The sequence below is a fragment of the Symsagittifera roscoffensis genome, chromosome 3, assembly GCF_963678635.1.
Source record: "Symsagittifera roscoffensis chromosome 3, txSymRosc1.1, whole genome shotgun sequence".
Classification (NCBI taxonomy): Eukaryota; Metazoa; Xenacoelomorpha; order Acoela; family Convolutidae; genus Symsagittifera; species Symsagittifera roscoffensis.
The window spans coordinates 63044724-63059384 of record NC_087064.1 but is presented as its reverse complement, the minus strand read 5'-3'; the positions used below and the strand labels follow the sequence as shown (position 1 = coordinate 63059384).

The following is a 14661-nucleotide window of genomic DNA, read 5'->3' as shown; positions in this document are numbered from 1 at the left end:
ATGTCCTGGGTTCGAATTTGACCAGGACCTGATTTTTTTAAAACGGAAAAGGGTTTTTTTTTCAAATAAAATTGCCGGCCAATTATTTGTCTGCTCATCTGTTGTCAGCTTAGTTGTCACATCTTGGATTTATTTTGTTTTCTGCGTGTTATTTTCTTTTGTTGTTTTAAGTGTTTTTTGTTGCGCTAAAAGTTAATCAGCCGAAATTTTTTCGTCCTATTTTTTATCGGCCCAATGACCTAATTTATGCCCGTTTAAGATAAACACAATTTTAGCACTCCCCTCTGCACTTTTCAAGTTGGTTGTATGTTTATCAATCGGTTTGTTGAAATTTAATTTTTCTGAAGTTTTTTTTCACTTATTGCAGAAATTTTATGGTGGAATGTTTGAACCATATTTTTGATTTTTTTTTCATTTTCTTGAAAACTACCCCTCTCAAATTTGAGTTTTTCGTTTCCATGAATTGAACTGTTTCGAAAAACTTTTTTGCATAAATGGCCATGGCAATCTTTTTTGCACAAAAACTTATGTTCCTCGGAATAGTCAAATTTTTAATTTTTGACCGTTTTTTGAACTATTTCGACTTTTCTTGAAAGCTGAGATCTCACATCTTATATTGTCGATTCAATGAGATAACGGATTGTGGGACGCTATTCTGCATTAGATGACACTAATGAAAAGTTTTGCACAAGAAGTTATCGCCCTCTGAAAAGTCAAGTTTTTGATTTTTGACCGTTTTTAAACTTTTTGAATATTCTCAAAAACTACCGTCATACCTGAGATTTTGAGTTAAATTTTCAGAACGGGTTTCGGGAAGCTCATATTTTGTTACCGTTTTTATGAAAGTTTTGATTTTCTCGAAAAATACCCTCCCAAAATTGAGATTATGGGTTCAATTGAAATTGGTGGTTGCGTGAATCCCTTCTGCATAACGTTCCTGTATAATTTTTTCACACTAAAAGCTATGATTATCGGAATTGTCCAATTATTGACATTTTTTGGACTTCTCTCGCTAGTTGTTTCGCCGAATCTGATATTTTAGATTTAATCGAATGAACAGGTTGTTAAAAGCCTCTCTTAAAAATTGGCTATGCCCCGCTTGTTCAATAAAAAAGTTACGGCCTTCAAACAAGTCAAAGTTTTGAAACTTTGACAGTTTTTTGGAAACTTGTTGACTTTGCGCGAAATCTACCGGGCCAATTCGAAGGTTGTGTTCAATTGAGAAACCCTGTTTTGGAAATCTTCTTTCGGCGGAAAACATTGCCAAAAGTTGGCCATAGCCTTCTTTTGGCGGAGAAACATTATGGATTTTGGAAAGTCTTGGTTTTTTTACAACTTTCGACCGTTTTTCGTAACTTTTTAAAATTTTCTTTTAATTTACGAAATCAAATGTGAGATGAAAAGTTCCATTGAGAGAACGCGTTGCGATAATTGTTTCTGTAGAAGCGGCGGTTCTTGAATTTCTTGTTTGAGAAGTTTATCTCCTTGGGAAAATTGATTATCTTAAAATTCCTTACTCTTCTCAATCACTTTAGAAGAGAAGCGAATAAAGATTTAGGCAATGTCCATTTTTTGAAACCACTCTTTTCGTGCCGCATCAGTTTAGCAAACTCATTCACAATCGAACACGTACCTCCAGCTGAAGATGGGCCCGTATTTGTTTTTATCGAGTCATTCGAAAATTGTGGTTTACCTAGTTTTTTCAACATCTAAAACTTTTTTTGACTTATGTTTTTTTTCGTGTTTGTGTTGCATCGCAAGTGGTGCGAAGCTCCGCTTTGCCTCTGTTTCAAAATGTCAAAAAAATCAAAAAATTTGATAAGTTTCCAGATTTTTTTTTCAAGTTTGACTTGACTTTGTTGTCTGATAAAAATGTGGCGGCAAGTTCTGCACGAGACTTGGGCGTGTGGTTCTTTTTGGTCCAATTTTTAAAAAAAAACTTTTCAAGTTTTTATTTTCATTGAGCATTTTTTTATTGTTGTTTTTTCGCTGTGATCTATCTCTTTTATCTTTGCGTATAAGTTTCATAACTGATAATTCTTGATGTAATTGCTTTATTTTCATAGGCTTTTTCAGATTTTCTGCAAGTTCTTTTTTATGACAATTGTTTGTAATTTTTGCATTCATGTGTTTGAAACTTTGTTTATCAATTTTTTTTTTTCATTTTACCCCCGATTATTTTTATCGGATATGCAGATTCTTTGGTTGCAAGATTTAATGAACAGTTTTTGAGTACATTTAGGAATTATTGTATCTCATTTTTTCGACCGAAATGTTTTCTTATCGTTTTCATCTATTGTTTATCAGAAAAAAATGGATGGAGTTAAACATAAATATTTCTTCTTTTTTGAAGCTAGTTAACTTCTATAACAATTGCAATAAAATTCATTCATGTTTTTCATTTTTTGTTCAAGACACATTATCTTTTGGTTTTTGGAGCTTTATTGTGTATCGCAAGTGGTGCGAAGCTCAGCTTCGCCTCTGTGTCATATTTCTCACAATGTTCATTTAGAGAAAATGCTAGTCACATTAAGGGTGAATTGCTGTTAATATCTGAATTTTTTTGTATCTTGTGTTTGAGATTGTTCGGGAGATGAACCGAACCTTTCAGTCATTTGAGAAATTTGAGTTGATAGATGATACTGTACAGATAGATTAAATTGTTACAGTCAAATGCGCAGAGCATTCGGTTGTGGTTCTTAAGTTTTTCGTTGACCTGTATATTTTACCTACCGGTCAATTCTTTCACTACCCTCCATTGTATCTGCTGATTTCGTTCGTTAAAAACCTTGTTGAAACAAGGCAAGTCTTACCAGCTTATTGTATTAAACTCGTAAACTGTAGATCAATAGACGATTAGATTTTAACGTATAACACGTTTATTGAACGTACACCATACGCGCACACCATCGTACACGAAAACATATTTTGAATGTAAAAGATGCACGTGCTTCGTCTGTGGTTTAATGCACACTTTTTTGCATGGCTGATTACAGACGTGTAGCTTAATTTGGAAGACAAACATTTATTGAGTTTATTTTTTTCTGTGGAGTTATCGCAAATTTTTTTTTTCGGCTATTTTCCTGGTTAGTTTAATTGTTCGTTGTAAATTTACTGAGTGGGCTAAAATTTTGTTGGTTCAAAAATTTTTAAAACACTCGATACCAAACTAACATCATGTGTATATAATGTACTTTTTATAAAAAACATCTCCGGGATCTATAAATAAACATAGCTAAGCGCGCTTAAACGAGAAGAAAATGAATTAGCTGCCCTTAATTATTTTTTCTCTAAATTATTTGATGCTTGCACAATCGAATGCTACTCAAGTTCAAGTTTTTTATTTACGACTAATGTGATTGGTTCTCTAGAATTGTTGATCCCGTACCCGACATAACAGTGAGTCTAGCCCGTGACCTGAAGATGGAGGCTCGTCATTGGTGGATTGCCTCCAAGATACAGGACACCTTCTCAATTGGGGGAACCACAAACCCCGCTGGACTGGAGGAGTACATATGTGAGCCAGAGACCCTAGATTTGATCAACGAGTTATTCCTCGCGGGAGGGCAGCGCAGGTTGTTCTTCTACGTGGAAAGAGAAAAAGGTTTGAGCAAAAAATGCACCAAAGATTTTTTGGTTGTTCTGGTTCTTAACAGCAAGCAGTGTGTCAAAGTTATGTACCAAAAGAAGTTCAACTCATTTTCTACTTGCCCTGTGTAAGATTTTTTGATACTTTACCCATTTAAATTTCTTGCTTTGCAGTTATTCACTCTTTGCACATTGTCAAACTCTGAATTGGTTGTGCCAAATTGGAGATTTCTTGCCTTATAATTAAATTAATAAAAGTTTTTAAATTCTTTTGCAGCGTATGATGAAAAATTTTATAAGCGAAATGATGTGCACGTGTGCTTTTGTGCAATGTTAAATGTTTATTTGGGGAGAAGGTGTAGTCGAACTGTTTAGTTTTTTGTACCATGAAGAGTCGTCTACTTTTCTCTGTACACTTTATAACTTTTAACATCTTTATTTTCGCCGATCAACTTCTAAGTTTTTTGTAAGGCGCTTTCCTTGTTTAGGAACCCCAGATGGTATTGTGTTGGAGTTGACACAGTTGAGATACACCACTAGTCTATTGGAGTGCAAGGACGTGAAGAGCTACGACACTCCCATCCTCTACTTTATCCGACCAGATCTCAGCAGAGATGTGGATGCGACCAGATTCGAAAGAGACATACTCACAGGTCAGCGTTTTAAAGCAAAGAAAGCGTTTTTTTTTACTAAATGGAAACCAAAAATGGCTTCCCCCTACTCGCACGGCAATCCATTTTATGGTGCAACGAGTGGTTTTACAATCTTATGTATGCGCCACAAATATATTTAACATGGCTTAATTAGTCCGCATGTCAATTTTCATAAAAATTGGGTTATGCGAATGAACATTTTACTAATAAACTTTCCCAGGTGGGGAGAAAGGGAAAATCCACATAAACAAAATGCATTTTTAAGAAACAATTTTGATCCTAAGAGTAAATAGCAAATTCATGTGTATATCTAAAGAAAGAAAGAAAGAAAGAATTTATTTTTCCGATTGATAAATATAGTCATTAGCAAAACAAAAGTAATTTCATCAATGCATTTATCATCGGAATGGACAACTAACGAGACCATTGGTCCACATAAAGGTTGCCCTTATATAGCACACATACTGAATTTAACATCAAACAAAAGAAAGAAAAAAAGTTTTTTTTTTTTTTTTTTTTTAATGAAAAAATTAACAAAAAACAAAAAAATACGTGATTTTGATTTTTACCTAATTGAAAACATATTGTTCTTCATAGCGCTACCTATAGCAGTTCAGCTGATGCTCCGGCATGGGGACACGTCGCCTCAAAAAAAAAAAAAAAAATGAAGAAAATTTTCTAAGTTTTCGGGAAAATAATTATTGAGAAAAAATTCAAAAAATCATAAAAAGGGCCATATCTCCTAAACTAAAAGGTTCTGGAGGGTCGTATTTTTTCACATAAATCGCAACCTATAGTTGATTGTCCTGTAGCATTTAACCAAGGTACTGAAATTACACAAAAATTAAAAACTGAAAACTAAAGTTGCCAGCTCGTTGTTACCTAGCAGGTATCCATTCTTAAATTTATGATAAAAACTTGTAATTTTTCCAATTTTTGCATCTTCTATCCCATCTTCGAGTAAGCCTCTAGTTTTCAATACGTTGTAAAGCCTAGACCCCCGATAGGCAATTGATTGCCGTTCAAATCGTTTTTTTCTAAATGATTCTTTAAGGAGGTTTAAATTAGCCCTACGCGTTACTTTAGTGGGATTTTCGAATTCAAACACATTATTCAAAAAATCCTCACTGTGTAGTTTGTTTACTGATCGGAGTACAAATTTTAGTAATTCATACACATGAAGCTCGTGCACGGTTAGCAGTTGATTTCTAATAAAAATGTCATCCGATTGTTCGCGACGATTTCGGAAGTAAATCAATTTTAAGATCTTTCTTTGAAGTATGTAAATCGGCATTAAAGAAGAGTAGCTGCAACAACCGTAAACAAGAATACCGTATTGGATAGTTGATTTAATGTTAGTTCGATAGTAATCTAAAAGCTGATGACGTGGAGCAAAATACCGTAATTTTGAAATAATGCCTGACTGTTTCGCTAATCGCATTCTTACATAATCAATTTGCGAAAAGAAGGATAATTTTGAGTCTACATATATCCCTAGGTATTTACAAACAGGTTCAGTTTTAATAGCACAGCTGTTTAATTGAAAGGTCATTGAATTGGAAGTCTTAATATTCATTTGTACTGTTTTATCCATATTAATAATTAATTTATTGGCATTTAGCCAGTAGTTCAAGTAAGAGATGTCATTTTCAATTGCAACATTTACTTGTCCTAAAGCAGTGACATTGGTGTCGTCTGCAAAGAGGACAACTTCAGATGATTTGCAAACATGAGGAAGGTCATTTATATATATAAGAAAGAGTAAGGGACCCAAAATTGATCCTTGAGGAACACCGCATTTTATAGAAGACCAGTTTGAAGAAACGCCATTTATTTCTACACGCTGTTTTCTGTTCTTTAAATACGATTCAAACCAATCATAAGTAATTCCTCTGATTCCATAGGACTCTAACTTCTGTAATAAAAGAGAATGTTCAATTGTATCAAATGCTTTTTTCAAATCAAAAAAGAAAGTAACAACATTTTGATTACCACATGACCGCATTTTTTCAGTAAAATCAACGAGTGCGTCTATTGTACTATGCTTTGACCGAAACCCAAATTGTCTACTATAAATAAGTGAGAATTTTTCAAGATAATTGTAAATACGAGTGTACATGGCTCTTTCAAATATTTTACTCCAGACAATTAAAAGCGATATTGGTCGGTAATTATTCTCATCAACTCTGGAACCACTTTTATGCATGGGTATGACTTTTGCTCTTTTTAATTTATCAGGAAAAACGCCTTGGCTGAAGGATTTATTTATTAACAGGGTTAAATACGGAACGGTAGCAGATACCGACAATTTAACTAAAATGTTATTAATATTGTCATCACCCGACGACGATTTATTATCAAGTTTGTTAATTATTTGTTCTACTTCAAGTTCAGTAACCTGATAAAGAAACATTGAGTGTCCCACTTGTTTAAGAGGTGGTAATGGTAGACAGTCCATGTCTTTTTTAAGTTGAGTGCCAATTTCGGAGAAAAAAACATTAAATCGTTCAGCAACATCAAAAGTTGATGGAGTTACAGAGTGCTGCTGACATGACTCTAGTATTGGTACGTTTGCATCATATATATTTTTACCACTTAAATCATTGAGTAATTTATATGTTTGTCTTCAGTCCCCAATACATGCAGAGAATTTGTTACGGTAAAACTTCCGTTTTGCCCCTTTAATTTCTTTTTCTAGCTTAAATCTTAAGTTCTTAAAATTTTCCAATAAAATGGAATTATTTGGTTGACATTTCCATGAACGATGTGCTCTGTTTCTTTTGGTTCTTAAATTTTTCAACTTGTTGTTGAACCATTTCGGTTTTTTTAAATCAGTAATTGTGTTTTCCCGCATGGGTGCAAAATTTGTGGTAACTTTATTAAAAACCGCAGAAAAAATGTTAAATGCTGCTGATGGATCTGCAACATTGCAGATTTCTAACTCTTTTTCATTCAGTTCAATTTGCAATGAGTTTATGTACTTATTGGATTTATCTTTATCTTTGACAAAATTAAGGTCACGAAAAGTCTGAGTTTTTTCATTTTTTAAACTAGGTGGAGTCCATTGAAAGAGGACAGGAAAATGATCAGAGAAATTTTGGTATTCTAAAGTGTGTTGATAGGCTTCATTCAGGTTTTGATAAATGAAATGATCTAGACAAGTGTTTGATGTTTGAGTAACTCTTGTTGCTTTTGTATCACCTAGTTCGAATCCATTTGCAAAAATACAGTTCATGTAATTGTTCGATAGTTGATTAATCTTTGATATGTCAATGTTATTGTCGCCACAGATTATAAAAGGAGTTGATGGCGAATAGTTTTCTTCTAAAAAATTCTCGAATGTATCTATGAACCGTAGTTTGTTAATTCTAGGTGGGTTGTAGATTACTGCTACTTTGAATTGGTAGTTATCTTTTTCAATAACCACTAGAATGCATTCCTCGAGGGTTGTGGTGATTTGTTTTATAAGCTTGAAATCTTTGCGTATTTGTATCATTACTCCGCCTCCGCGAGTTTTACGGTTGCATGTTGCAAACTTATTGTAACCATCAATGAGATAGCATTTATTATCATCATTTTCTGTTAGCCACGTTTCTGATAGGCATAGAATGGGGGGAGGAGACTCAAGACTATATACTAGTGCTTCCAATTCGTTAAGATGACCTTTCAAAGAGCGAACATTTATATGTAGCACAGAAAATTTAGGTTCCGGAGGGGGCCTCCGGTTGGTTGAAAACACCAGTGAAGCAATTTATAACATCATTATAATAGTAACCAAGTGTGTGACCACCCTCATAGAGACCAGTAATTTTATTTGTATAGTTGTCATTTCTGTACTGGAAGAATATATTGCCCTCTCTGGACCAAGCGGAAGCGATGCGCTCATCTGTTTTCATCAATTTTAGAAACTGATTAAAAAAAAGGAACTGATAAAAAAACTGATATCTGATTTAAAAAAAAGAAACCTAAGAAAGATTAAAAAAAAGAAATTATACTTGGTCTGCCGAGGCATTCAAATTTCATATTTCTTGTAATGTCTTAGGAGTGGTTGTGGGAGATCCGGCGCTGTGCTTCGCAGAGAGTATGCGCTACGTTTTTCTGCCCCAACTGCGCCAGCAGAGGGACTGGGGCAGATGTCCCCCCGAGATAGCAGCCCAGACCATCTCTAATCTAGAGAAGTACACTCAGCAGATGTTCGAGACCATTGATATGGCTGCTTCTAGCAACAATGCTGCATCATCACAGGTTATATATACTTTTCTCTACTAGGATAATAAGGGGAGTTTTTTGCTTTTTTAATTTTTCCTAGAAGTTTAAAAGTTATATAAAGTTTAGTAGGTAAGGTATCTAAAACTAACTATTATTGAAGTGGCTAACAAAAAAAATGCAAAAAAATCATAATTCGAATGAGTTCTTTTTGAACTTTAAAAAACTCACCCAGTTCAAGAAATTTGTGGTCTGAACTATCTAGTCCAATTTTTCAGCAATTGGCTGATTTTTTCATGTTTCATTTCAAAAATCAAAGCATCTAACTTTATTAATTTCTAGTCAAAAACTTTGGTAGATTCATTCCTTCAACAATTGTTATTTTTGAAGATGCTCAAGATGACCGATCAAGTGAAAGACCTCATAAACCTCGACTTCAAAAAGCTCCGAGATGCCCACAACGATCCAGATTTAGTAGCCGAGTTGGAATCTCTTGTACATGAATGGTGCACAACTCTGGAGGTAGTCTTATCCGAAGGGGCAGAAGACCGAAGCAAGGACATGAATGTGGATCCAGGCACTGAGATGGACAAGTGGAAAAGGAGACAGCGTCTGCTAACTCAGACAATTGACCAATTGAAACAGAAAGAATGCAAGACGGTGCTGACTGTGCTTAACAGTGCAAAGTCCAAGACTATGAAGAGATGGCGCCAATTGGACAACCAGTAAATTGATTTTTTCTTATGGTTTTATTGTGCTTATGATTTTAGATTAGCGGTGGGGCTCAAGTTGTAATAACTAATAAAAATTGGCCATAAAAATGCTCAAACGCAATTCGCCTGCAGTTTATTCCTGCGCAGATCTAGGATTTTTTCCGAGGGGGATTTTCAAAAACAAAAATGAAAATTTTTATCGACGTTTTGTCGGTTTTTGCGGCGCGCGCTCCCACCTTAAAATTATTAGATCTTAGCGCCAGCATAGTACCATAGGGAGGAAGCTTTGGATAGTAAGTGATTCGAAACTTTGATGGAGAGGGGAGCGTGCCCCTTCCAATGCTGTAGTATACTGGTTAATGTAGGGTAGTTAAGGTAGGGTGGTAAAGGCATTTTTTCTATTTAAATTATCGGCAGACATTCTGTTAAGTTTTTTTGTGTAAGTTAATGACCGGCATTATTTCAGAATCACGGAGTGTTTCAATGACGCAAAAGACAAGGGCAAGTACCTGGAAGCGCTGAATAGGTTCTTCACCCAGATGAGTATTGGGACCACCTCGCCCCTGGAAATGGTGGAAACTTTGGTGCCCCAGCTGTTTCAGCACATCAAGAACCTAGAGAGTCTCTCGAAATACCACGCCAAGACTGGATTCCTAGGACTGGTCATATTCCAGGTATTTAGAGTTGAATATGGGAACAATTTTTGGGATACTTTTTGAACTGCAATATTAAATAACCAAATTGTTGACATTTTTGCTCTGGTATTACCAAGTAGTCGTTTTTTGGATTCCTCCCTTAAGTCTTGCAGCTGTAAAATAAACTAACCGCGTAGACGATAAGAAAAACCATTCGTCGAATATTCTTTTTACATATTTTTTTTTGATACTTAACGAGAATTGGCAAGTTAACCAATTAAGAAAAAAATTTTATTCTGTAATTTTTTCACATACACTTTTAGCTCTCGAATTTGCTGGTTTCCAAAATGATCAGCTTCATCAGTCAAGTTTGCACCTCAGACGGAAACGACTTCTATGTAAAACAGTCTCTGAAAGAAGTTCGGGACGGCCTAACCATGAAAAACGAAGCATCATCCGACCCTCCCTCAATCTATTCGCGACTTCTTTTCTGCAACGCTTTGTGCGAGAAATTCAGGGAGCAAGTTCGAAAATTAAGAGTAAGTCTAAATGTCGTGCAAACTGTGGTCATTCACACTGAAGAATCCAGTTTGTCCATGGCGTCCACTTCCAATGCTGTAATGGGGCAGTGTTCGGCTGTTCGAGGTGTCGGCGAACCGAACGCGAAAGAAGTTTCGGACCATTCGGGAATTGCGATTAATGATGATGCGCAGCTGATGTATCACATTGAGCTGTTCTTGGACCGAACATTCAAAGTTATTGACGTAATGAAGTACGTACCAGTCTAATTTTATTGGGTTAAAACTGAATATTTTCAGTCTAACTTTATTGGGTTAAAACCTGTGATGGCAGTTTTTGTACCGACCATTGAAAATGGGGAGGAACTTTGTATTCGGCTTGTTTTAGTTTTTTTTCCACGAAAAATCAGGAAACAAAAAAATATTGGAATGGGTTGAGTCTTATATCATATTAAAGCCCTTCCAGTCGTGATTCGAACGACCTTGAAAAAGTTCTAAATAGTTTTATCAGTGCTGAGAAAAACCAGTTTGAAATATTTGACTTTTAGTTTTATTTCGAGCGAAAAGGTCGAGCGAGCAGGCTTATCTTAGTGGGGAAAGCTGGCCGTCAAACTTTTGTTCAATTACAGAAAATTTAATTCTACTACACTAAAGTTAGTTAAAAACGCACACCACGCACACAAAGAGACACTAATTTGAAAACAATGAAAAAACTTTTTGTAGTTTTTTTTATAAATATGGTCGGAACATTCTGTGCTATTTGCAGAGTAACCGGCTATTTTTTTGAATATCAAAAAGTATTCCAAAAGGTTAGTGTTTTCGAGTTCATTGAGTCGTAGTTATTCTGTATGTTCATGGACTTAAAGTGCTATTAATGTCTTTTCTGTCATCTCAATTTCATTTTTTCTTTTGCGATTTAGTCTTGCTTCAAACTATGCGTTTGTCGAAAACAACATTTGAGCTTTTTTAAATAGGTGGAGGAATCCTTTTAGTGCGAAGATCGAATTCGCGAAACTTTTGTCAGAGCTCATTATTAAAAAACTCGAAAGAAATGAGCATTACATTCAGTAGGTTTTGGACAGTTAAATGGGCATTGATTACTTGATAGTTCTTACGCATTTTGTCCTTCGCGCATGAGAAAAGCCCCCATAATAAGCGTTGATTGTGTTCAGAACGATGGCAGAGTACGAGCATCTTCTGCAGAATGCACCAGGTGTGCCCCGTCCCCGTCTGGAGGATGTGATGGACACGAGTGACGAGAACGAGATCCGACTCAGGGCCGAGATCGAAAAGGGCAGAAAAGCCAAACAAGAGTGGAAGGAAAAGAGTGAGTCATACTGAGCACTGATGTCTATTTTAAAAATGAAAATTTTTATTTCAATTAAAGTTGTCTAGAAACTGAATGAATTTTTTTTACCACAATTTAAAAAGTTCAAATTTTCCACTAACAAATTTGAAAACTTTTCTGGGAATTTTCGTGCTGCAAATTATTTTTTTTCCAATGTAATCCTGACTTTTTGTGACTAAACAGCTTTTTTTTACACATCTATTGTAAAGCGCGTCTTCGTTTGAGTCCCCGCCAAACCTTTTTTTGATATGCTTGGAAGTTTTCTTTTTTTTTCTGTAGAAAATGACTCATCGGATTATCATCTGTTTGTTTGTTCTTTAACGTATTACTTCCCATGAAATGGAATTTTTTTCTGATTTTTGAATTTCTAACTGTAATTGAAAGTTGTTTTTTTTTATTTATAATTTTACTAATTCTGATTTTGTATAATTTCCTTTTTGTTTTCAAGGAAATGGTTTTGACTTACGTTTTACCGGCTTACTAGCATTATATTTCGTCGCTTGAAGTGCGAAAATAGAATGTTTCTTTTTCTATCATGTTTCGGAAGGAGTGAGGTGTAAAAACTTTGAGATTCAAAACTTAGTAGCTCAATTTTTTTCTGTTAAATTTTGTTTTCGGCTCAACGGGCGTCTACCCATTTTTTTTGGCTCAGTTGCGCCCTCTGGTTTTTGAATTCTTAGTCAAAGTTGATTATTGCGTTAATTCACATGTTTTCATTAAAATGAACATCATATGAGACAAACGCATGAAATTTTTGAAGATGTATGTTTTGATATTGCCATTGTCAAAACATTTTTACGACGTCCGCCTGACTTTCTATCCGCTAGCTGAAAATTACTTTCATGTTTTATCAGAAGTGTTGTAAGCTCCTCTTCGCCTCTGTGTTTAGGGGTATTACGAATGTTGGGAAGCTCCGTGTCGCCTGCGTTTAAATTGTTTTCTTTACATGGGCAGTTCTTGGTCTGTGCTAACCATAATTTAAATGGTCTGTGCTAAATCATGTTTTTAAACGTCATTTTTTCACTAAATATGTTTTTTTTTTGCCTTGTTTTGTCAAATATCGCGGTTGCTAATGATTGGAAGTTTTTTCGGGCTTCTGCCGTTTTTAATTTCAATTTTGAAAAGCTAATTAAATTTGGATATAATTAAATGAAACTCTTCATGATGAACAAATGAATTACACTCAACTTATTGCTTCATACCTAACAGAGAACAATATGGATTCAGCCATAAAGCATGTGAAAGAAAATTGAAAATGGAAAATGGAAAAAACTTTTTTAAAATAAATGTTGCATTTTACAGAAAAAACTATGAATATTTTCATGAAATCAATGTTTCGATTTTGTCCATGATCCAATAGAGCTTCAAACGACTCAACGTCAAACCGCTTACTACTAGCAATTTGTTTGCAACAAAAAATCTGCTATGTCTCAATTTTAGCAAGTGCTGCTCACACTGCCGAGCTTCAGTCTCAAATGGACGTTATGTCGTACGACTCCGACAACGAGAACGAGCGTCGCAGTCAATCTCCCACCGGGAGCGACTCGCCAGTAAATCCGATGACAAGTGAAGCTCCAGGATTTGTCGTCGAAGAGCCGAGTGAAGAATCATCACGCGCTGCAAGTGAAGCAAGCCAACGAGTGTTCACGCAACGACAGTCGGAGCTGGAGATATCAGCCGCACCGTTCGGAGCCGACGTGGCTTTTGACATCGATGATTCGCCTCGGAAAAATGCGATTGAGGCACGGAGGACTTTGAGGAAGATTTACAGCAGTTGGGGTGTGAATATGAGCAGTGATGGATCCATTGGGCCACCGGGTCCCTCTTTCGATGAGCTAATGAGCAGAAGATATGAAGAGTTGAAGAACATTTATTCGAGTGTTGAGCGAGTGAAACAGGTGTGTGAAATATTTCTTTAATTCAAACCTATCCAAGCCTCCTAGATTTCTTCGTAGCTAGAATTTTTATATAAAGCCACTATTTGAAACATTGATTCGATTTGTGATTCGATTCAAAATGATTCGATTTGTGATTCGATCCGACAGTAATTCGATTCGAGGAGGTTTAAAACTATTTGTTTCAGAAAGTGATATTAACAACCATATAGATAGTTTTCTTATTACAAGAAAAGCGATCGAATCATGTCTGATGTAGGTCTTGAAACTAATAAAAGAAATTAACAAGGGATACGAGGCCACCACAACAATTATAATATCTGATTGCTTCGACCGGTTCAGCTGATTTTGTCCAGAAATGATATTACCGCATCCAACTTATGATTTCAGGTGCTGGACTTCAAAGGAAAAGACAGAGACAAGTTCGAGAAGCTGCATTCTGAGTTCCTTGGGAAAATAATCGAAATGGAGAAGATAGTATCTGCATACATTGTGGCTTTGTTCCTTCGTACCATGACCACACAAGAGGCTCTGAAACTTCTCGAAAAGTAAGAATCCCAAGGAAAAGGAATCAATTTTTTTTTCAAAAACTACTATTTCTATTTGGCCAAATAAGCTGAAAAATCCTAAAAAACCATATTCCTTCCTGACTTTGGTTTTTAAGACCGTTTTTGACATTTTTTGAGGGGGCAGGCTGAGCTCCTATTTAAAAAAATCATTCTTGAAACTGCGCCGCTTTTAGCTCTTTCAGTCACTGTTGATGATTCATATATGTATTTTGCTGTTATCAATTACGCAGGGGCGGATCTAGGATTTTCTCGAGGGGAGGGGCGGATTTTCAAAAAAAAAAAAATCAAAAATTTTGACGACCCTTTTTTTAGGTTGACCAAATTGATTATCCGAGCTCTTCCAAAACCCTAAAAAAAGACGCTGTTTTGGCCAAATATTGTGCGCCGCAGGCAAATTTTTGAAACACAGGTCAAAAAAAGGCGTTTTTGGAAACATTTTGGAAAATTTTGACTAAAAAATCTAGTTTTTTTTGGCGCGCGCTCACCCTCAAAGGCGCCTTTAGAAAAATTTTAGGGTCGGTCGGCCAAAAATGGAT

At 35.5% G+C, this 14661-nt stretch overlaps 1 protein-coding gene across 10 annotated transcripts in view; it reads left to right on the top strand.

The window, feature by feature from the left end:
* The first annotated feature begins 2965 nt into the window (after window positions 1-2965).
* The window catches only part of LOC134841932 (dynein axonemal heavy chain 8-like), a 196505-nt gene continuing 184809 nt past the window's right edge, over window positions 2966-14661 (top strand). For all 10 annotated transcript variants that reach the window (XM_063858024.1, XM_063858021.1, XM_063858020.1 and 7 more), the window contains exons 1-10: window positions 2966-3086; window positions 3372-3604; window positions 4077-4241; window positions 8284-8486; window positions 8838-9172; window positions 9627-9834; window positions 10119-10567; window positions 11486-11640; window positions 13102-13559; window positions 13947-14104. In XM_063858024.1, coding sequence (XP_063714094.1) covers window positions 3424-3604; window positions 4077-4241; window positions 8284-8486; window positions 8838-9172; window positions 9627-9834; window positions 10119-10567; window positions 11486-11640; window positions 13102-13559; window positions 13947-14104 — 2312 coding nt within the window. In that variant the 5' untranslated portion in view covers window positions 2966-3086; window positions 3372-3423. The remainder of the gene's footprint in view (window positions 3087-3371; window positions 3605-4076; window positions 4242-8283; window positions 8487-8837; window positions 9173-9626; window positions 9835-10118; window positions 10568-11485; window positions 11641-13101; window positions 13560-13946; window positions 14105-14661) is intronic.